We start from the raw sequence: 24513 nt of genomic DNA, 5'->3' as shown, positions 1-24513 counted from the left end.
GGGGGGGGGGGGGGGGGATTGTCCTGGTACTCAGTTTTCGGTACTGTAATTTCCCGGGATGCCGTCTGACTTCTCGAGTTTCGGGATTTGGATTTTTCGGGATCGTGCACTGCTCCGGAATTTCGACCGTTCCCGCGTCATTCAAAAGTTCCTTCCCCCCCGAGAATTCGATTTCTCCCGGGCGATTAGAATCCTTCACTGCGGGAGAAAATGAGGGTACTCAAGGTTTCGAGCGTGGAGCTTAGTCGTTCCACCGAAACCCACGACCGGATTCGAATAAGAGTGCGTTTGCCGACGCGTTTCCAGGCGTCGGGTCCGCGTCGAAGCTACGCGACTTCGACGACTGGCAAGACCCGCGGCTGTCGACCACCGACGACGACCTGGTCTCTCCGTACTCGGACTCGTCGACGAACGAACTCGACCAGATCCGGCCGCAGGACTTGACGAAGAACGGCACTTACGTGATACGCCGGGGCCGCAAGAAGGAGCGCAAGGTACTGCCGAAGACCCCGACCAAGACGAAGAGCCTGTCCTTCGAGAACGGCGAGGAGAGCCGGCTGTCGGACGTAAAGCGGTACTCGAGCACTTTCGATAACATCAAAAGCCTGCTGAAGGAGGGCAAGCTGGAGGGCCTGGACGAGCCGCCGGCGGAGTTCACGGTGCCGGTGCCGCCGCCCGACCTCATCAGGGTGGTGTCGATGCCGGCGATCAACAACGAGGCCGGCAGCCGGGCTCAGCTGGAGATCACCGTCGAAGAGGAGGAGTCGTCCGATATGTCCGAGAAGGACAAAGAGCGCAACAACGTGGAGCTACCTCGGCTGCCGTCGCCGATCGAGGACGAGGACCGGACGGATCGTCCTCGCGTGGGGGACCAGTCGAGAGACTGCAACGGCGCGCCGCTGCCGTTCTCGATGGAGCCGGGCAAGTCGTGCGCGCCGGAATCGAGAAAGGGCAGCGAGCAGCGGCTGGTCTCCAAGATCCCGGTGAACCTGCTGATCGAGGACCAGATCGTGAAGAAGGCGCTCAAGGAGAATCGCCGGCAGCTGGAGAAGGTCAGCGACGCGATCAAGGAGATCGAGAACGTGAGGAACAGCGAGTCGTACTGCAGCGAGAGCAAGCGCTGGCGGAACGGCGACGTCAAGCAGAACAGCTCGAAGCGCAACAGCTTCGAGAGCAACGAGCCGGAGCGGAAGCCGGCGGACGGCAGTCCGTACGACAGCAGGAGCTGCCGGAAGCAGCAGCACGGCTCCGACTCCTCCGAGGCCTCCAAGACCAGCTCGGACGCGGACTTCGCCGAGCGGAGGAAACCGAACGGCGGCACCGACGTCGTCTACTCGTCCGGCAGGCGGTTGCGCCAGAACGGCATCGAGAACCACAAGAACGACCAGAAGCAAATCGAGAACGTGATCGACGCCATCCTGGAGGACTCGAAGAACCCGGAATTCCAGGTGAGTCGAGCGCCCATTGGGTAAACCCGCTGGTACCCTACTGAGTTTAAAGTCAAGTTTTACTTTCTCGATTGCATGAAAACCCGCGGGATGTTTCTGCGCGAGGCAATCAATGAGAGACTCGCGAAATTTCATGAGATCGGTCATTATTTTCGCGTTACTCGTGTGCGAAAACGAGGAAAAACCGCTAAAGTCGTCGCTTTACCTTACCATATCTCCGTCTACACACGTCCTCCGGTGAAGCTGGTGGTAGTAGGACGACTTCGGCGGGTGTCGTCGCGACGCGTACGCCCGCGCGATCGCGTTATCGTTATTCCGCGCGAGTCGTCCTTAAGAGGCCGCGCGAAAGGACGGAAAGCGAGCGGAAATAAGGACCTCCGTCTTTACGGCGCAGAGAATAGCGAGGTGCATCTGCATCGTGAAAAATGCACGGGAAGAAATATACGGGCATTGCGGGGGCGATGGTGAAAAGGCGGCGAGAAGCAGCTGAGACCCCGGGCGCGCCGGCCGTCCCATATATAAATTGGTAGCGTTACCCCCCGTAATATAGGATTCCATTAGCGATGCCGAGCGAAGGGCGCATTTCTCCCCGTGAAATGTGGACGGAACCCGGGGACCCCGCGCCGGATCCATTTTTACTAATTCCCGCATAACTTTCGCGCGAAAGGTCTTTAATTTCTCTCCCCTCCCCCTGCCGTGCGACGAAACTAATCGCCTAAACGTCGTCCTAATCTCGCACGTGTGCAGATCGAGATTATTCATTCTTCACTCGGCGCGCGCGCACTAAAAAGGATATTGTTGTCCCCGAAAACGACAATATTTTTCTCTCAGTGTATCGACGATACATTTGTTGTAGCTGCTTCAAGTGAAATTTCGTTGCAAGAAATTTGGAGAATGAATTCAATCTTCCACGTGTGTGAAGTGGAAGTTCACGCACACACGCGGTTGCCCGAACGTAACGGCGAAACCGAATGATTCTGCTACTTTGCGAAGCCTCTGAACAATCCCGTCGTACCTGCGTTGCGACAGGTGAGCGTTGAGGTGATGGAGTTCCCGCCGTTGCCGCCTTCGCCCGTCGAAGAGGCCGATGAGGAGAGCTCGGACATCGGTCAGAGCTCGGTGATGCCGCCCAAGTCTAAGAGCCACGGCGGCAGCAACAGGACCGTCGAGTACAGGCCGAGGGTGCCGCCTCATCGCACCCCGGTCGGCGACTCGAAGGAACAGGCTTCCTTGAATACCAGGTCCATGGACGCCGGCTTTGCTAGGGGGAGACGCGCGCCGGCCGCCAATAACTCCAGGCGAGAGGTGAGTCGAAGCTTCGATTCTACATTGGACGGATAAAAGTATAAATAGATTCGTTACTACGTTACATTAACTACGCAAATTTCGTCGGATTTGAAAATCTAACGGAGAATCCCGAGGTCCAAGATATTAATTAATTATTAATAATATTATGTATCGTTATTATTATTTGTTATTATATTATTTATTATTATCAATTGTCCTTTGATTTTATAAAATGTCGTAGTTTGACTTCAGTCCCTCAACGACGGCGGATGATACAATAAGAATATAATAAGACATGTGAAAATTTATCGTGTTACGTACTCATTAATCCTATTATTTATTCATATTAATCATTTAATATTTGCGTAAAGTTAAAGAGAAACATTGCAGGTGGAATATAGTTCGAGATAATTCGAATATCAAATATTTCTTGAATAAATACACACTGTCTCAGGCGCCGCTCAACGTAGAGAAAGCAGCGGTGAGTGACCATTTGCAGCAGTATCAAAGTAAAACAATGGCTTGTATATATTTCGGGACTTTCCATTGATCCTTCAACGTAATTCGCGGAATTAACATAGATTCGACATTTTGTCTCGTGTTCCTATGAGATTTTCAAACATTAAATGAAACCGACACAATAGATCGTCCCCTTTCTCCTCTCTCTTGTTCCCCCGGGAGATAATTGGCGGTGCTTTTATTATTTTCCGCGCGCAGAAACATTTTGCAGTTAACAATTGTAATTCTGCCAACATGATTTTACCGTTTTTCCTCTTAGTGGAGAGAATATCAGAAAGATACGCGTTTAAAAATAAATTTTCCCGCGGGAATATAAAAGAAAACGAGTGAATGTGTGTTCTCCGTTATAATAACACGGACTTGTTAGAAATCGCCGTTCCGCGGGAGCGAGAAGGACCCCCTCCGCGGTCGAGCGGGATTAATCGCGAGACAAACGCATCCTGGCTTGTTCTAATCAGCGTTACCGGCTATCTCCGGCTGGTTTCTTTCAATCCTCGGATTAAGTCGCTCGGCGACGCGGTGTCTCCGGGGAATACGTAACAACGATAAATAAGGAGGATCGCTAATAAGCGCCGTGCGAGAGCGCGAGTTTTCGCGGGGGTGGAAAAGGCTATCCGAGCTGCGTCGCGAGCTCGTTCGGCCACGCTTGGGGGAACAGTCGCGTTGCGGGAGAGGAAAGAGAGACAAAAGTGCGGAGAAGCGAACGAGACGGAGGTGGTGGAGGGCCAACGCCTTCCGCAATAAACAAGCTGGCGACGAGCCAATTTCTCGTATTGCCCGTAATAAAATAGTACGATGTACTCTCGCCGCTTGTACCGGCGGAGGAATTTCCATGTTAAGTGCCGACCGTTCCCGGCATAAAGCGCGCTCGCCCGCTCGCCGATAGCGCGGGGCCGATGACGCGGAAAGATATCCCAGCGGCACACACGATCTGTGCTTGATTTCTACTCGGGTCGGGCAACGCATCTTCGAGGGGAAGAACCATCCCCCCGCAGCGGGAGATGCGTGCACGCGAGTGACACGCATGTTTCTCGCGCGGTGGACGCGATATCGATTTCGACTTCGGCGCCGCGCGTAACTAAACTCGAATAATTTGCGCGAGCGCTTTATTATTACCGGCGAGTCTCCGCGCTGCACTCGCCGCACCGTGGCGATGATTAATATTTTAATTATCGTGGTATAATTGTGCGGTGTAACGTGTGTATTATTATAGCGTACCGCCGTGCGATACGTACATAATTAAACTCTCGCTCGTTACGTTCGGCGGGAGAGCGCAACGCGGTCTACTTCGTGTTACGTAATTATAAACCTTATCTACCCGTGGTGTTATCAGTGTCCCGAAGATTCCTCTCGGCGATATTCGTCGATACTTTATTCGATGTTTTATTCGGCATTTTATTCGTCGACTCGCCGTGTGTGATTAACGGCAAGATTGCGCAGGAAAAAATTACTATTCGATTCAAGACTCACATTCTCGTGCATAAACAAGAAGATAAAGGGTGTTACATAAAACATACATAAGTATAAATTAATGTTTCGGATATAAATTGAAGTGGAAGATGTTTCGTAAACGTGGGTCCGATTCGAAATGGTTATCCATCTATGTGTTGGGACAGCCTGTAAAATTTCTTTAAGAGTAAGTTTTACCTTCATATGAGATTACGTATTCTTGCTTATATCTGTGAGAATATGAGTCTCGAGTTGATATGAATTTTTTCTGCGTGGGATTATACTTTTCCGAACGATATCGCAAAAACTTCACCTCGGTCGTACCACCCGCGTCCTGAGAGAGAGAGAGAGAGAAAGAGAGAGTTCATTTATCCCCTCGTAACTTAAGATTCGTAAAAATAAGATAAACTTAATCTGTCTGAGATCAATCTCGATAAACGGGCCGAGTTCCTCTCTCCCCCTCTCTCTTTCTCTCGAGGCAGTAACAGTTTCCATAGAGGGGATTCGATGGAATGATCGCGAGAGGATCTCTGCGGAATAACGTAGCTCGATTGAAATCGGATCGGATATTTTGCGTGTGTATCCTTCAGACACTCGTCGAGATCGCTTCGACCTCGCTTCGACCTTGTGAAACAGCAGGACCTCTTTTGAAACGAACAATAGTCGCGTGTAGTCCGGCATAATATCGAAGCAATCACTTTGAAGCTCGCGCGCACAACGCGCGTTCCCGTTCGCGAAATGGACGGGAAAATGTTTCGCACCGGAGATCAGATCAAAGGCAAGACGACGGGAAAAAGACGAAGAGAAAAAGAAAAGAAACGACGCGATTCTCTCTCGTGCTTCTTCGGTTGCGGAACGTGGGTCACGTCGACAGGGACATGCGTGTGGAAAATAAGTGCCTTCTTCCGCGGTCCCCGCGCTAATTTTCCCTCATTTGGTTCTCTCATTTGCTCCGGTATTATCCAGCCGGCCCGTCGCCGAGGACGGCGATTCTTGCGGCAATTTTCCGCGACGGAACCGACGTCTTTCCCCACCCCTCTTGACCGTTGCCGACGTTTCTGTTGGCGGAAGAAAATCTCCCGACTCCCCGAACACTGGCGCGATTATTTCCGTGCCTGCGATATGTCGATAGATAGGAAATTAAAGTTTTCCGAAAAATGCTACCGATTAAAAAGTTTATTGGGAGGGAACGATCATTCGAATAAATTATTCATAACGGAACGCTGCGAAACTGTCCGGTATTAACTTGCTATTTCGTCTGGAATAGTTTATGACAAGTAACTGGCCGAGAAATAATAGTCAGTATTATTTTTAGACAGTTTCTGAACAGTTATCGTCGAATTAATTCAAGCCGATAAAACCGGTCCAGTTTCTGCCTAGCGGCCAGTTTTTCCCGAATATTTTTCTACTCGGGATTTCCACTCGGGACGGTGTCGACGGGTGTGCGACTCGCGGGCAATCGTGTGTCGCGCTTAATCGCAGTCGGCAGATTACAAATCAACGACACGGGGGTCGTCGACAGGTGCGATGCGCGCCACTGATACGCCTTAATCGGGATATCGGCGCGCGAGACAATGGCCGCGCGACCCTTGTTGTTCGGAGCCCGCGATCACCCCGGCGATCGTCTCTCCCTCGCCGGAAGGGGCAAAACCGCGCTAGGGCTGCGCGTTTCGGAGAAAAAGCTACAACCGGGGGAATAAAAACGAACGGAGAACCGTTCTCTTCCCGTCGTCGCGTGTGTCGCCCCTCGCCCATATTGTCTCGCCCGGCGGGGACCGGCTGGGGAGGCTGCGAGCGAATAAAAGGGGGCTCCCTTTTCGCAGCGGGAGAGGGTGAGCCGAGAAAGGGACGCTGCCATGGTGAATGGAGAGGGCCCGGGCGCACGTATATCCCTGTGATAAATAAAATGTCCATGTCTCTATGCGCATTGTGCATAATGAAAAGTAACGATGTGTGCGAGGGCGTATATATATATATATATATATATGTATACAAGGTGAGTTAAAAGTCTGGGTACAGTCGAATATCTCATAAACAAAGCGATTTTGAAATTCGATTAATTCTGCCGACGATCGAAGATGGAAAAATTTCCGCGCGAGAAGGAATAACGGGGATTTTTGTACACTCGCTAACAACTTTGGCACCGGAGTCATGGATACAAATAGAGAAGCGCATTCTGAATTCGACACACTTTCCCTAGAAATTCCCCCCTCATTTTGCGGAAGCCTCGGATCACTTTCTCAGCGATCACACATCTTGACACTTGCGGCGGGTAGCCTACGAAAGAATTAAGCGCACGACCGGTTGCGAATGACAGCCAGATCCGATCGTCTCGAATATTCCCTGAAAGTTTCGCGCGCTCCCACGGCAAGATTACACAGGTCTCGTACACGCGTGTATGTGTATATGTGTATGTAAGTCTGCCGTACGAGTTCGGATGCGAATTTCGTATGCGAAATACAAGCCGAATGTCGAGGCGACATAGCCGACGAGCGTAGAAACAGCCGACACACAAGGCGTGTTTAGGCTCGTTACATATTCAAATGCGCGTCAAGCGTTGTCGCGCAAGAGACTCGTTGTCGATCTCTCGTCAGTCGTATGCTTCTCGAGCGATCCCGGTTGCTCGCGTGCTCCCAACCTCTCGAGATTCTAAATACACTTCAAACAGATTTATACCGTTGTCGACGTTTAAAATTCCTTTGCGTCTCTCTCTCTCTCTCTCTCTCTCTCTCTCTCTCTCTCTCTCTTTCTGTGACCGGTCGACGCCCTCGCAATTTTTATCGCGAAACGCCACCGCCACGACGTTCCGCGTGTTACCCGTTTGTTTTTGTCCGCGCGTAACGGACATGCTCTCAGTGTAAAAAGTAAATTCCGGTCTCGATATGTCCCGAAATAAAAAAAGAGAGAGAAACCGAGGGAGAGAGAGAGAGAGAGAGAGAGAGAGAGAGAGAAGAAACGATTGTTATGCGTCAACAAAAGTCGAAATTGAAAAAAACGGACGGGAAAGTTTTCCGTTGTGTCTGCGATAAATACAACTTGGATAATCTAATATCCGAGACTGAGAAAATTTCTGGTTTTTACGAATCCAATTCGGTTCACATAATCAGAAATTCTATCGCCTTCGAACCGAAACGTGTTTGATTTGTTCCTGTGTAATTCGACCAAACTTTTTTCTTTCTCGTGCACGAATAAAAATGAATGTAGTTTAATTAATAATAATATTTCCGAGCGAGCTGTGAGACACATTAAATTTACCAATGTTTCACGGATTATTCATTAATCGGAAACATCGGCTGTTCCTCGTAAATTTCTCAAACCGGTCTGAAATTTGCGCGCACGGTGAACGAACGAACTCGCTGACGCTTGCGCGATATACCATTCGCGAAAGCTCCGTTCGTGGTTCGTCCGTGACATCGGGAGATCCTTCTGCGTTCGGAGTGCTCGATCATTGAAATGACGGACGTTCATTGCTGGAGTGACGTTTTTCCGGTGCAATAATCCTCGAGAGAGAGAGAGAGAGAAAGAGAGAGAGACATCGAGGTGGATTCAGTGGCGGATAGCGGAGTTTTGGTGGCCCTGGGGACTCGATTTTCTCTCTCTCTCTTTCTCTCCCCGACGACGACGACGACGACGTCCGGCGAAATTTGAGAAGTTTCGGGATAAAGCGAAACAAGATACGGTGATATATCTGCATTTGATTATATTTATTACAGCCACCCTTTCGAACGTCGTCGACGACGACGTCTTCGTTGCAAGGGTAAACCGTAGATTTATGGCCTCTCTCTCTTTCCCTTCCCACCGCCTCGGATGTAGTCGTTACTATTACTCAACCCCCGGACGAACGCGATCGAAGTGGAAGCCCCGTGTGGACGTAAAAAAAAACGGGCGGAGAAGGGAGGGAGAGGTGAACGACGACGCGATGCAATGCGATACGAGGTCGTATTGCGCGGCCGCAAATATTGGCAATTTTTTTCAACGATGCATTCTTGAGACCAACGATCGAACGGAGAGGAGCGCGAAATGAAAGCCCAAACCTCTCTCTCTCTCTCTCTCTCTTTCTCTCTTTCTCTGTCGGAGGTGTGTCTTCCGTCGTGGTTTCCGAAGTAGGGGATTTCGATGCGACCAGCTCGGGGAAATGACAGGAAGGGGTGGGAAGGAGAACACGCCGTTGTATCCTTGTAATCCTTCCGCGACGCGAAAGAGGACTCAGGCCGCATTGCAAGACGCATTTCGCAGCTCCGCGGGGTATCCCTAAATCGTCCTTCGCGCAAAGTCCGCTCTTTGTGGCCGACAGCACCGCACTGGAGGAAAAATGCATGATATTTGGAACTATAATAGTATAGTTAAAAATTATATTCAATAAAGCTATATAAATATATACAAATAAATACTCTTAGTTTATGACAACTATAAAATATAGCTGCACGAATGAATGTCACGATTGTTATGACTATAAATCCAGGTTCATCCTGTTATATTTTGCTCGAAAGAAGTACAAAACGCATATTTGAGGCCAAAATTGACTATAAAATATATAGTCACTTTAACTGTTTTTTTCTCTCAGTGCGTACGCGCGCGCGCTTCCTCCGATCGTCTCAGCGATGAATTCGGCGAGAGGGGAAAATCGGTAATCGGCGCGCGAATCCTTCGTTCTTCGACTAATCCCGACGTGAACGGCGGAAGTTTCATTCTCGACTTGATTCGCCGAGAGACAACCGACTTCGGGGGGAGGGAAAAAAACTGTGCGTCGAATTAAAATTCCATTAGAGCGGAGTCCGGCCGGGAGAAGCCCCGGGGCTTCCTCGCGGAGACCGCAAATATCCGATGTTGAAAATTAAAAAGTTACGAAAAACGACGAAGGATCTCCCCTGCTTTTCGGATTGCGCACGCACGCGCGCACTTCTTTTTGCAGGATCGCCTGATCTGACTTTTAAGAGGACGGGGGGTCGTTGTAGGTCCCGGCGAATCGATTATGCATAGATTCATCGGAGACGAATTATTTCCGCGTTATATCCCGCCATGTATTGGGGAGAAACGGATATCTTATGCAGCTTGAAAAGGATCCTCCGTTCACTGGATGAAAAGGAGGACGAGGATGGGAGGAGAGCGTCTCCTCTCTTCCCGGTCTCTCGTATTATCCCTGCGATCGAGTACACCCTTCAGTCGCGTCATGAGAATTGAACGACGTATTTCGAGGGAAAACGAAAACGAAGGACCTCCGAAGGAGCTCCGATTGCTCTTCCCATGATGCGCGGCGCAAATTCCCGCTGTTTATTTATTCCGAGGCTTCATTCGCCTTCGGACTNCCCCCCCCCCCGAATTTCACTCATGTGGGAGAAATTCACCCGCCGGAAAGGAACGGTAATCCGAGACATCGTTTTCTTGGAAAATTTCTCGGAGTGAAATTTCACTCGAAAAGCGGAGTGACAGCCGAGTCGCTCGGATTCGAGTGATCTCTCGCTTAAGTTGCGTAGTGAATTCTCCGAGTCACCGAGTGAATATCCTCGCTCGGAAAATCGAAGCCGAGCGATGTTCCATCACATCGTGGGAACGAATTCACTCCGGCCGATTGAAACATTCAACGGTCGCGTATAATCAGAATTCGGTCTAAGCTCGAGCAAAAACGCTCACTCTTTTGCGCGATTTCGAGTGACAGTATTTTTACCGTCACTTCGACTAAAAATATCGTCGTTTTTCGTATTTTCTCGCTTATTTTCAGTGAGATTTTGTCTCGAGAAATTCAGAGAGAATTATTATCGCAAGTTTCTCTCTCTCTCTCTCTCTCTCTCTCTCCACCTCTCACCGAGTAGAAATATATCTCTGAGTCTAAAGCTAACAGCCGGCTAGTACAGGCTGCGTTGAATTTCCTAGCTCGTTACACTTACGTAGAGAAAGAATTAGCCATAGGAGCTAAAATCTAACTATGGCAGCCAACTGTGTCTTTGAAGTAGGGAGAATTAAAAAAGGCGCGGTAAAAAGGAGCATTCTCTTCATACAAATTCGGAATCGTGTTCCCCTCCCTCTCCCGGATGATCGACGATAATTCTCTCTCTCTCTCTCTCTCTCTCTCTTCTTCTTCTTCCTCTTTTCCCTGAAACGACGACGTTCATGCGGCAGGTTGCAGTAAATAAACGTCGGACGTGAGAGCACGATGGCAGCGCGATTTATACCGTTGCCGTCTCGAGCCAGACTCGATTTCTTCGTCCCGGCGTCGAAAAACTCGCGGGATGCTCCTTAACGGTTCCATATTACCGGTGGCGGACAAAAGAGCAAGTTTGCCGGGATTACGAAGGTCGGGCGGGAGAGGGAAGGAAGAAGGGAGAAACGAGCACGAGGCCGAACGAGGAAACGGCCGGAGGAGAGTTCGAGCTGAACTGCGTCAAGTTTTCATTAGGGATATTGGCCGCCTTTTTCTACGGCCATCCTTTCCGCCAGCTTTCCACCGCGCCGTGGAATAAAGTCGACCTCGCTCACCCGCGGTAATTTTAATCTAACAACAGGAGGAGAGTCCTGTCGGGGAAGATCCACGCGAGATAATCGAATGCGCGGGGCTGATCCCGCGCGCCGGCCATAATACACTCCCACGTACTCTCCTCCCTTCGCCATCTTAACGATTTCATCTTCGTGGTGGTTTCTGGCTAACGGATGGATCGTCGACAACACTCGGAACGCGCGGGATAAAGCGGGAGAAGGTGTTGCGCGTAGAGCATAAGCGTGTAAACCAAAGCCGACGCGCGATTTTATTTTTAGACTTTAAAACTCTGTTGAAAGTGTAAAGTTGAAATTTATGTTTATGAAGCTTTCAGCTCGATATTAAATCTTCCATCGAGATACGTTATCGTGCTGGATATCGGCTTGTACGGTGAGTATTATGAAAGTCCGGTGGTGGGAACGCTGAGGCGCGGAAGGGACATCAACGTCGCGTTAAAACGGACCCCATGAGAAAAGAGTTCGTCCACGAGGAACTTCCGGAGAAGGAACAGTTCGGGATAAAGCGCGTCGCCGTCCGCGAAAGTTCCGTTTCTCTCTCTCTCTCTCTCTCTCTCTCTCTCTCCGTCTCTCTCTTCAGGCTTTCGTCCCGCGTGACCGAAACGCGGCGGCGGTTTCGGTTGTTAATTATTGCCACCGGCGTTCTCACAATAAAAGTCACCAGGCAGGAGACGAAACGGCGAACTTTCGCCCGTTGAATTTCTTCTGGCACCGCTGGCGGCGGCGCTCGAATGGCGCGATAACAATGATTTACGGCGCAATAATTATCCGTCTCTCTCTCCCTCTCTCTCTCCCGGCGATCGCGGCACGCGGACGTCCTTACGTCCCTGATGAAGGAGCCGACGTTTCACGATCGTCGTCGTTCCTTTTTCCACGCTATTTTCTCGCTTCGAGCCCGGAACGGCCTGTTGTGCAATTTCGTCGAGACTCGTCGCCGTCGCTCGCTCGCGAAGACGAATGCGAGCACGAGCGGCGTCGCTTTCGGACGGTGGGGCAGAGAAATTGTGTTGCGACCGGTCTCGTGGAATTACCGTTTCGGTAATTCGTACACGTAGATACCGGTCCGTCCGTTAATTGTACGTAGGTCCGAGTTATCTCGGCGCGCGGAACGTGGCAACACGCGCGAGACTCGGTCGCTCCCTTGGGAAGCTACGGCGTTACATATCAACGTCGCGCGCTACGTAAAGAGTTAAAACCGCTCGAGATAACCGATTAATAGTTTCTCCGATACATCTACGGGACGACTTTGATTTATTGACGCCGCGAAAACGCTTATCGTTATCCCCCGATAATGAATGGAGATCAGATCGACCGTCGGCCACAGCAATCGCTGTGCTCCCGAAAGCGTGTCTTTTCGCAGTTTTCGCGTGAATGCAATCTATTATATTTATAGATATTTCCACCCTGATTTTTTATCATACACATGTCAGAATCGTTTAGAATCACTTTATGCGAATGATCATATTCGTTGCGATAAATTTGGTTGATTCCTATTTCAGAGCCGATTCGAAGATTTCTCGAATATCTCCCTCGTTTCCCGACGAACCGTGATTTTTTTCTTTTTGCTTCCCAGGTACCCGTTGAGCGAAGGACTCTGCCCACCGACCTGCCGGGACCATCCCGTCGCCGGCCGTTCACCAAGAGGCATTCGCCTTCGGCAGAGGCGTGCTCGTCGTCCGGCGGCAGCGGCAGTGGCGGCGGCGGTGGAACCGGCAGCGGCAGCGTCACCACCGGCACCGCATCCGGGATGCAGACGTCGTGCTCATTGCCGGAGACCCCGGTGTTCGCCAGGGGCAGTGACATCCCCCGAACGCCGCAACACGCCGGCAACCCCACGCAGTCGAGGCGGCAACCACCCGGCTGGTACGCACCTACCACAGCTACCGGGTAATTAAGCAATAATTCACGCTCAGTTTCGCGACGGGGAAAAAATATTTCGGAGAAAATTCGGAACGAGAGAGAGGCGGCGAACCGTCGCAATCCCGTACGGGGAGGAGGGAAATTAAAAAAATTCAGCTCCCGCTGAACTGAATAGGGATGACCGGATGAAAACACTCGGGTGACAAGAAGCGAAAGCCTGACGAAGAGAAATGTATCTCTTTGTGTTACCGCGACTGAAAACATTCGTATGGAATGTTCAGTCGCATCGAGACTCGGTTGAAATAGTGTTCCGGATGTTGATGGAGACGCGACGTTTTCTCAGGAATTAAAAGCATTATTATGTGCCAGTAAATTGTATTATTTTCGTGGTAATTTCCCTTTAGCGTGACTCAAAAAATCCTTTCTTGGTGTACCGAGCTGCACCGAGCGGCTGCAGATTATGGGGAGAATATTATTGTTCGGACTGATTATATCGAGGTTAACCAAACCTAATCTTTCTTCTCGACTCACCGTCGCAGACATAATATACCTAGACTGAGCGTTGGAAGGTGGGGGGGTCGAGATAGAAAAGGATGCGCTCTGTCTTGCGTTTATCCGAGCTGATGGGATCGACAAATTGCACTTTCAAGTTCGCGGAGGAATTGTTACTTTCCGCGTGGCGAGTTCGTCGAGAAAAATTCATGTCGGTCGCAGAGCGAGCGAGAAAAGACAGAAAGAAAAATATTCGACCGCACGCGGGAAGGAGGGGTCTCCGCTCGGGTTCCTGCGGCTTCCTGCGCGCGTGGGAGCGGTTCCGTTATGCGTGTTTCACTGACCCCGGTCTCTCTCTCTCTCTCGTGTTCTCGTTTCGTCCACGCAGTTACCGGCGGAACAATCCCGGCCTGGAGCAGGCCATAATCGGCACCGAGCTGCTGCGGCTGGCGGGCGGCCCGAATCGCGGATGGTACCCGACCAGGAAGGCGAACCAGCCGCGGCCGGCCTCGATCGAGCACCTGGAGCGGCTGAACAACGCCTACGACGCGCGGCTGCCGGGCGGCACCGGGGACCAGAGGAAGCCGCTCACCTTGCCCACGAACATCACGCCCAACAAATACTTCGGCCAAAGTAAGCACAGCTCCGCCTCCAGCACTCGCGAGGCGCTACGGAGGGTCACTAGCTTGCTCATCAAGAAAGGTAAGCGCCGGAGATTTGCGCTAGTAAGCAAGAGAAAAAAAGAAAAGAGAGAGCACAAAGAAAGAAAGAGCACCGCGCGGGCGCGCGCGCGAGTGGCATGCGGAGAACACGACGTCGTCGGCGAGCCCTCCGCCATTATAGAATCCCTCCAAGTAAGAGCCCGGGCATCCTCGACACTTCTCGCCCAAAAGTGGCGTCCGGCTCCTCGCTGGGATACGTCTATGAAGGATGTCTATGAGGAACATCGAGTTCAGGCATATTTTTCTGAGGATACACATACACGTTATTCGTCTTATTATATTTACAATACTTTATTTATCAAGAAAACTTTACCTTCTCGAAAATTATTTTTTTTCCATATTTTATCGTTAATTATCTTCCATCTTAGAATAACATTTAATTACAAATAGAATTCTTTCATTTGAGAATCCTCATTCCCGCCATTTTGGATCGAGTAAGGGACCAGACCGATCAGTAAGAAGTCGGAGATGTCCGGATTCTTACCTGAGGGGTTCTATCCGCCAGGAGGTCGCGACGCACCCCGCGTCCACGAGTGAACCTCTCAGCGGCTCCCTCTCGTTCTCCCAGCGGCGCTATCGCGAACGATCGGACACGAACTCTACGACGAATTCGGGAATCAATAAATCGGATTTTTACTCGCGTGACTAGCTGGATCGGACGGTTTTCCCGAGAACTGGCTGCCGATGTACCGTCGTTCGTGATAGCATTGCTGGAGGGGTAGGAGGGAGCCGTAGAACCGCCACTCAAGACGCGAGAGTAAACGCGGCTTCAGGGTGGCCGCCGTGAAGGGGTGGTTTTGTAAGCGATAAGTGGCAATCATCTTTGGACTGACGTGTATTATATAAATATTATATAATGGTTTCTTTATATATGTATTTTATCGAGAAGAAACATTAGATCACTCGAGGATGTGGTTGTTTGTTAAAATCTTTCAGATAATGTGACTGTCATGTGTATTCCTTTAGATTATGTGCATATTGTATATTTAACCAGTTAAGTGTGTTTGACGACTATATCCGTCATGGAGATGTGGCAGAATCTTGTGTCATGACGACTATATCCGTCATGCGTAAAATTTTGTTACAATTTGATATTTAAATTGTAATTCTGGCGAAAATTAAATTATATTCGTAAATTTTAATATGGGTAAAATGTTTAGAGGTCAAGACGAAATGAAACAAACAAATGAAAATTATAAATAATTTGAGTTGGATTTATAACTTCCTGAGAGCTAACTCGCTTGATTATCGCGACACACACTGGTGGGCGCTTTGCAAAGAGATCGCCACAGTTAACTGGTTAAATCGTTGTGATAGGTTTTTATATTACTGTATATCTTACAAAGTTTTAAGCTCAAAAGGTGTCTCTTACTAAAGGAAATTTCTGACCGAATAATGTTTATTTACGAAGCAAAAATTAACATTTGGCTGTCCACCGACGATATAATAACATCGCGATATAAGAATATTGATATTAACAATATATATATATATATATATATATATTCTTTTTTTGGAGGAATAAAATTGAAAAAAAATATGTGGGAAAAAATAAGAGCAAAATGTGCTTACGATTGATGTTAAAAACAATTGCAAATGTGAGGGAAGAGTCAAGCATTGTAAAGTAACGAATATATAATTAAAGAAATGTTAATTAATAGAACCGATGCGTTACAAGGAAAGAAGATACGTCTCTCGTCAATCTTAGTCGATACTCCCACGTGATTGCCACGATTATCGCTCGAACAAATCGCCCTACGTCGTGTTTTTCCAGTGACTTGACTATTTGAAAGCCCGTAATCTTTGAGTAACCTGCAAAAAGAATAATTTCTGACTTGTATCTTGTGTGACCTTTCGTGGCATTTGAGTGCCACCGATTTGACGCTATCTTGTTCTTCGACATTTCGGAATGCTCGCTTCTCTTAACTCTTCCTCTATCCTACGACCATTGCGAAACCGTGAGAAAGTAGTTCTCGAGCTTTAGTACGTATATATACATCGATTATGTCCAATGTTTCTTATTCGATGTTTCAACGTGTTTCCTGCGTTTAACATTAATTATGGACTCACGCAACATGGGGTAAAGCAAATATCATCACATTTATTCGCTGTCCATTATCTTGATTGAAATTTGCCAATAATTGATTCCCAAATAGTTTGAACCGTTTTTTTTTATCGATTCGTGGCGTTTTTCTTATATATATATATATATCTACGCTGTCCTTTTAAATATTCACAACGATCTCTCATTTTTCTAACGTCGTTCTTTTCCTTGTCTGTCGCATGCGATACTTTTGCAACAATATTCGCCACAATCTTTATATATAGCTTGTGTTTATCAAAAATTGTGTACTAATATATTAATAATTTAGTGATAAGGTGCATGTCTAACATGTAGTTGAATTCGTATGAATGCTATATGAAATTTTATAGTTGACGATATCTCTTCCCCGCTAGATGTCAAATGAATGCTCAGCATCTGCATCAACCGACTATATATATCTTTACGATATTTTTTGAAGCTTGTGCGTCGTACGTTCATATCATAGTTTCCTCTATGTAAAAATTCAAACGCCTGTTTCTCCGGGTAAAATTCTTACCATCTCTGTAATCATTTCCTTCTTATCGACTCTTGGTAAGGGAAACCTTTCGTTACAACGGTCGGTAACTTCGTATCATCTTTCAGTTATAACATCGTATCTCATTACAACTTTACCGACATGAGGTAATGTGGTGCCCGTCTCGAGTTTCTCCGAAGTGCGTTCTCACATTCTTGATATATTTACGGCTGATAGAATCCAGCAAAATAGTGTCCGGTGTCTATTTTTATATTCGTCGATCCCTGACCCCTGATTCTGGTAATTTTCAACGACGCGTCGTTATCGTTGCGCAGCTTTTCTGCCATACCTGTTATACCCGCGCAACGACACCATAATGACAACGACACTGCCGTTAAATACAGAATCAGGGGTCTGCGCAAATTTTCTGCTGTGAAAAGCAAGCCCAAAGACAATCGCGAAATACCGACATTACCGACCGTTTCCCCAATCCCTGCGACTCTCCAAGTCTCAGGAAAGATCCAACGCGACAGGTAGCACTGTCGGGGGCTCCCCCACTCCGAGATATCCCGCGACTTCCGTCGCACCACGTGTTCCACGTGCGCCGTAACGTGGCGCGACCTGGCGGCGCTCGGACGAGTGATCTTCCAGCTGAATGTGACCGACCTTGAAAGCTCGTCCGCGCGGCTCAGACCGAGAGGGCGGCGAGAGGGGGCACAAGGCCTCGGCCATGTTACACGTTGCGAGTCGCCCTCCGTCTCGATCAGTGACGTACCAACCAGGAACGACGCCCCTTCCAAAACCTCTCCTCGGGCCATGAGCGCTTCGACGACGACAAAATTGAACGACGGTAATCCCGATAAATCAATGAATATCTCGCTCACGAAGCGCTAGACACGCAGTGCAAAATATCCCAGCGGAGCAGACGCCGATCTCTTCTTAGATTTTTCAAATCTCATCCCTTGGCCTCCGCGCATTTTCCGGCACCTCGCGATCGCCCGAGCTCACGTAAGTCCGGGTCTACAATCGAGTTTTAAGCCTTAAGCCTGGAGAAATTGACCGATCACAATTGATTATTCTTCTACAATTCGATTGTGGCCGGTCGATTTCTTAAGTCTCAGAGCTTGGAGCACCTATCGCAGAACTAACCTTCCTTCCGATCGCGTCAGTGTCGGTCTACAGTAGATACTTTAAGCCTTGAGCCTTAAGAAATCGACCAATCAAAATTGATTATTCTTCTGTAATTCGACTGTGATCGGTCAACTTCTCGGGGCTTGAAACACCTATTGCAGAGCGACACTCGCGGGGATCACATCGCCAGCCGTGGGCCACGCGACCCGACCGGTGGGTCACGAGGAACGCGCAGCGTGTAACGCAACCGAGCGCGCACCGGCGCGCGACATCACGCCGGGCGGCGCGGCCGGTATAATAAGGAAAATAAATGCTGGAAATTCGCGAGAGAAAATTGTCGGGGGCACCCGCGGCTACCTGCGCCCGACGAAACTGGATTTCCGCTAGGGCGCGGGCGAGCAGGGGGGCGCGCTGCCATTGTGCGTGGGACATCCCCGCGCGCGCGGTCCGTACGGAGGTACCTCCTTCGCACTCGAGGGTTCCCGTTATTGATTCGTCCGACGGAAGGTTCGTCCGCAAATGTTTCCGCGTCCGCCGCCACCTCCGCCGATTTTGCCTGCCGCGTTTGCGCGACTCGCCTGTACACCTCGTGAAATTTTCAGACTCGCACGGACTCGGCGGAGCCCGCGAGTCCCGCTTCGGGCTCGAAGTACTGTACGGGTTCCTCTTTGGTTAACGGAATTGAGGAGGAGAGAGGAAGAAGGGGAGAGAAGAGGCGGACTGGATAGGTGCAGTCCGTGTCTGAGAGAAAGAGAGAGGGAGGGAGAGGGAGAGAGAGAGTCTTAGGACCGGGTGCACACACCGATGTCGATGTTCACGTCCGGATCTAGATTTTCAGGTGTAGGTGAGAAGCAGAGGGCCTTGGCGGAACAACCGACTTGTACCTTTAAGACGCGTGTATTTAAATGATCCCGCGACTCCTCAGTCTGAAAGTGTGAAACGAGGACGGATGTATAAAGCTCGAGAGGCGATTTTGCTCGACGGGGAGGAAAATTTGGGAAACGCAAAAATCCCCTCCGTCAGTCTCGCTTTTGCGTTTCGTCTCATTTGTCAATTGACGAATCAACGCGAAATCATTCCTCGCTCGTTTATCGTCGCTCTTCCCCGCGATGCGGATCATCCCCTCCCCCCCTGCGAAGTCGCCTCGGTTATGTATTTTCCAGTTATAAACGGCTGAGGGGAAGGGAAAGGGATTTTTCGCGCGGAGGGATCTCGCGAGCGAGCCGGAGCGCAACGGAAACTTCGTTCCCCGCTCGGTCTCCGCGGTGGGGAACCTCGGCTTTATTTGGATATATGTTTCCGCTCGCCAACACAATGTCGAGGAACTCATTCGCGGCGTATCGACGCCGCACGCTTTATAAATAACTGCCGGCGATAACGCGCGATTTAATGCATTCGCGACATTGCGCGCGAATTCCTTTTTGGCGAAGTCGTCGCTCCCGTCGTCACGTCGTTCGAGTTATCTCGAAGCAACCTTCCCCCCTCCCCCCTTTCTCTCTCTCTCTCTCTCTTTCTCTGTTCTTCTCGCACATACCATTTCTCTCCCTTCCTGCCGCGGATTCTTCATTGGTGCAATTAATCGACAAGAAAGATCTCTCGTAAATAGACATCAACAATTCGAGTTATCGGAGCAACTTTCTTCCCCCACCCCTCCCTCCTTCCTTCCCGGGGATTCTTCATTGGTGTAATTAATCGACAGGAAAGATCTCTCTCGGGACGTAAATAGACATCAACAATGTTGAGGTCTCGCGAATCGTGAAAGCAGCAAAGCGAGCCGAGCGAAAGAGAGGAATCCAACGGTTCTCCTCCGCTCGCACACGCGTAAAGTGCGCGCGGGCCTCGGACACCTGAATGAGACAAAATCGATAACGGCAATCGCGCGTGTATGTGTGATATCGTGTCCCGTAAACGAGTCGCTCTCTCTCTCTCTCTCTCTCTCTCTCTCTCTCTTTCTTTTTTCCTCTCCTCGTCGCGCAGAACTCGCGCGTTTCTTCTCCGCGAACGGACGCGAGAACGTCCGTCAATTTTCCGCGATAACGATTGGAAACATTGGAACCCGCCTTCAGGTACTGACAGAAATTTGTGTTTCTCGGACGGTAAAACGCGATCCAAGCCTTCACCTTCCACTCTTGTGATCATTAAATGTCTTTCTTTTCTTCTTCTGCGGAAACCGCGTAAGAGAGAGAGAGAGAGATAGAAAGAGAGATAATCGCGCCTTATTGAATCACTAAGCCCAAGTCCAAGTCCAGGAATGGATGACTACGAACAAGCTTGACATACATACGCGTTTACGTGCGTGCGTGCGTGCGGGCAGGCGGGCGAGTGCGTCGAAAGTGTGTGATTCGGGTGTGCCCGATTCGCACGGCCAGTCTGGCTCGCCGATGAATGATATCACTCCGCGAAATTCGCAGTCAAGGACATGGAGGTCCGATTCAAGGCAGATGACACACGGGCTGAATATCGATCGCGAGGCTCGACCTTGCGAACCGCAAATAAAAAAAAGAGCGAGAGAGAGAGAGAGGGAGGGAAAGAGTGAGAGAGAATGAGAGAGAAAGGAGAAACTCTCGTTCGCCGAGTCGACGAGCTCGGACGCTGCACGCTAGCCCGACGTGTTAATCCTCGGCAAAATTTTCCCGGACTTTCAGAACGGTGACTCCGGGACGCCTTTGCGTTAGCTCCGGCATTTTCACGCGGAAATTATTCTCCTTGTCGATATCTGAGTATCCCAGTCGAAATTTTGACCCTGTGTTAAACTTTGAATTCCACAACACAGCGGGATATAATGAACTCCTACTTTGACCCCGACGGCGTCTTGAGTTTTCGTTTTCGCTGTTTTAGCGCTAAAATAGGTTCAAGGTAGTATTAAAATCGAATCTGTACACTGTATCTGGAGGAAAAATATTGATCGAACTAACGGGACAGCGAACGAACCAAAATGCGTTTTGGTCGAAGGGAAAAGAATCTCCTGTTCTTAAAAGCGAATTCAGTCCGTGAAAGTCAGAAATTGCATTTCCGTCAATGAAAGCGCATTTTGTTCCTTCATTGTCACGTTAATTCGACCAAACTTTTTCTTCTGCAGAATTAAAGGTTCAAGAGAAAAGCACGTAAGTGTCGGCATCGCCAAAGTAGGACTTTTCTCATTTATTTGCGGTATTCCACGGTTTATCACACAGAAATACGATTTATTTCTGCCAAATGAACCTTACGTATCGCACAAATAAATTCTCAGGTACTTTTCTCTAAGTGTATATAAATATTTTTCTCACTGTATTTGAAAGGTTGGCAAAATCCAAAACCGCCGCGTTCCCTCTCCGCCTCCCCTGTCGATTCGCGGGCTCCTTCGGCGAATTCATGAAATTCCACCCCCGGAAAAATCTCACCCCCTCAGCTCTCGTCTCCGAGCGGGCCCGCCTTTATCATTCCCCCCTCCCTCGATCAAGCTCCAATTAATATTTCCCGGCGACTCGCGTGAAGAAAGCCTGCGATTCCGGTCACGCGGCCCGTGAAACGTCATAAACGCCCCTTCGCAGGAATCCTCGCGGGGAATGACCAGCCGGGAGGGGGATGTTTTCCGATCGGTTAGTAGGAGGTGGTGTTCGCGAGCATCTCTCTCGTCGCAGGGTGGGGTGGTGGCAATCGTTACTCCCGTCTGCTGGCCCGTCTACCGACCCTCCAGCGGGCGGCGAATGCCACCCCCTCTCGCCGGGAGCCGTCCGCCTCCATCACGGTCGTGCATTCACCGACCTCGACATCGTCGGCGGCGACCTCTCAAGCGCCGCCGGAAAAACGCGCGTTTCTTCCGTCGGTTATTCCGCGGAATTCCGGGGCTCCCTTAGAATTCGCCGCGGATTTAGTTAGTATGCCGCACCGCGCCGGACGGAACTGCCCCATCGGCCGTCCGTCCGTCCGACGGAATCGACGGCCATCGTCGTGGATCGTGCGGATTCGGGACGTACGAGATTCTCGAAGATTCAGCGCGGTTTCATCGCTCGCCGCCTGTGAACAATGATACTTATCCCTTCTCTCGCCCTTGTTAAGCCAATAATCTCGCGATAAGTGGTCGCCGCGCGCGCGTTCAACCTTCGGCGGTATGTTTTCTTGGAGGATCTTCCTCGTGAGCTCGCGAGAGCAGCGTTGCTTTTGCGCGCGCGAGAGCGAGGGAGGGAGAGAGCACGAGCCGTGGTAAATTTCTTGAGACAGCAATATGGTATTTGCATCGCCGGCTTAGATGCGGCACTTGAGCGGTCGATATTCCGTTTCGGCGTGCGCCGAAGAAGCAGGAAGCTGTCGAGAAGATGAAGCGTGAGAGCCGTGCAAAGGAGACGTGCAATATCGCGCGCTAAGAGGCTATCGAACTTTTCCTAGAAAATGAAAAAGAAAGGAGAACAATTAAAACGTAACATTAGTTAAACCCGAACGAATTTCGAAGACGAGGGAGAGATGTTCAAGGGAAATGAAAGTATAGCGCAACATTTAAATCTCTAGTACGAGCGAATTTTTAAAGACGACGAGGGGAATACATGAAAAAAAAATCGTAACGATAATTAAACCTAATGTGAACAAGTTTCGAAGACGATAAGGGAAAGATGCTTAAAAAGAAAAAAAGAGAACAACGACAACAGTTAAATCTAATGTGAAGAAGTTTTGAAGACAACAAAGGGGAAGACATTGAAGAGAAAAAAGAAACGCAGCAATTAAACCTAATATGAACGAATTTTAGGGGCAATGAGGAGAAGATATTAAAAAAAAAATAGAAATAAAATATAACAAACCTAACAACGAACAACGAATTTTCAAGACGTCGATCGAACGCTTTACAAGGAGCGGATTCGTCAGACTCAGAATTGCGATTGGATCGTGCGACAGGAGAAGTACGATCGGATCGAACGGCATTAGCTCGGATTAATTTCCGGACCGCAGCAGGACTTTTTTCTCGAGCGCGCGGTCGCTCCGTGATCGCCAGGAGATGACGACGAGCAAATCTTGAGCGCGAGTCGTCGTATTCGCCGGCGGAAATATCCGCGCAACGTTCCAATTAGCGGTCTACCGAAATAGAGCAGGTGTCGCGTTTGCACACACGCACTATCGGCGCGCGGAATTCGCGCGCGTCCAGAGGCGCCGCGGTGACCCGCGTTTTCGTAAAGGTCGCGCGAGCACCGGCCGTGAATCATCGCGTTTCGCGCGGTGAAACGAACTCCCGGAGCGAGTGCACTTAAACGAACGGCCACGTTACGCGTCATACGCGAGCGGAATTGCGGGATTAATTTAATTCGCACGTATTACAGCGTGATTCGGTCGCGTTAATAATTTCATCGCGTCGGAAAGGCGAATCGATCCCGGGGTACCGTCGAGTTCCTGAGCAGTGCTCTTCTTGTTCGTCTTCGAATATGCAATTCCTCGACTTTATTTATTCTTTGAAAGCGGCATGATGCCTGTGTGATACCCCGTTCAAAGAAAGTGCAATCGATATTGAACTCTATATACGCGTTTTACACAGACCGACATAATAGCTTCGAATAGACTTCAACACATGAAGTTATGCTATTTTAGAATTTCCTACACAGAGAAAAGGGTTTCCTTAGATTCAGTAATTCTATCTTATTTGTTTGAGTCAAAATTGTCTTGTCTCATTCGAGAGAACTCGGTTATTTTAAATAATATCTTTTAACCAAATAAAGTATTATCCGGTTGTGATAAATATGTAAAATGAGACAAATCATTTCTTTATAAGAAAATTATTCTTCGTTTCAAATTATTTTTATTTAAAATAAAGACACATATTCGTTTGTATACTAATCGAAGCAACATTTTTTTATAATTTCAAAGGATAAATTTGTTTCAATTAAACAAATTTCGATTCAAACCCAGAGAATTTTTCCTCTGCGTACGTGCAAGTTTTCTCTCTACGATGCTGTACTATTTGGAAAGTAACACCGATCACATACGGCTATCGAGACGATCTCACGTACAACCTGCCGTAACGATTATCCAATTTTAGTGTACGAGACCGAGAAGCACACGAAGCACGATCGTTGCTCGCGAGAGCGAGACGTTGTTTACCTGAGCGGCAACACTCCTTAACACGTTCACTCGCGACTTAAACTCGCCGATATCATTTCGACTCGCGATAAACCGGCTGTCGGCCGTTTCCCTCTCGTCTCCTCCTCGCCCCTCTCTCGCCCCTTCAGACTGTGCAATTCATCGAAACAACACCGTGCACTCTCGATAATACGGCTTTATCGGCGCGGTGAAGTTTATAAATCGGAGCTTCGTCACCGCCGTACGACCGACGATTCGCGGATATTCGTTGCGGACGGATTCGTGACTCTCGCCGACGCCGAGAATAATAATATTGATTATACCTCGCGTCTCGAAATCATCGCGTTGCTATGCGCGAGACGCGGCTCGTCATCGCGTATTGTTAAGCGGACGGCATCTGGGAAAACGTAAGCAGGTGAAACTCGAGTATCGGAAAAATGAAAAATCGACCAAGGATGATTCTTTTCCCAGCTTCTTCCTTCAGTTTGCGTCGAGAGGAGCGCATCATCCGCCCCGTCG

At 49.3% G+C, this 24513-nt stretch overlaps 1 protein-coding gene across 10 annotated transcripts in view; it reads left to right on the top strand.

Annotated features, from left to right (window-relative positions):
* LOC106746934 overlaps positions 1-24513 on the top strand; it is a 163836-nt gene that overhangs the window by 119145 nt on the left and 20178 nt on the right. For 5 of the 10 annotated variants that reach the window (XM_014624095.1, XM_014624092.1, XM_014624086.1 and 2 more), the window contains exons 8-11: positions 307-1448; positions 2478-2753; positions 12766-13079; positions 13933-14246. In XM_014624095.1, coding sequence (XP_014479581.1) covers positions 307-1448; positions 2478-2753; positions 12766-13079; positions 13933-14246 — 2046 coding nt within the window. Of the gene's footprint in view, positions 1-306; positions 1449-2477; positions 2754-12765; positions 13080-13932; positions 14247-17357; positions 17833-24513 lie in introns of all 10 variants that reach the window. The other 5 variants (XM_014624094.1, XM_014624090.1, XM_014624091.1 and 2 more) reach the window with 3 other exon arrangements.

Source organism: Dinoponera quadriceps, unplaced genomic scaffold, assembly GCF_001313825.1.
Source record: "Dinoponera quadriceps isolate SergipeBrazil2010 unplaced genomic scaffold, ASM131382v1 scaffold1846, whole genome shotgun sequence".
Taxonomy (NCBI): Eukaryota; Metazoa; Arthropoda; class Insecta; order Hymenoptera; family Formicidae; genus Dinoponera; species Dinoponera quadriceps.
Note: the sequence above shows the minus strand (reverse complement) of the source record. Positions and strands in the feature narration are given on the sequence as shown.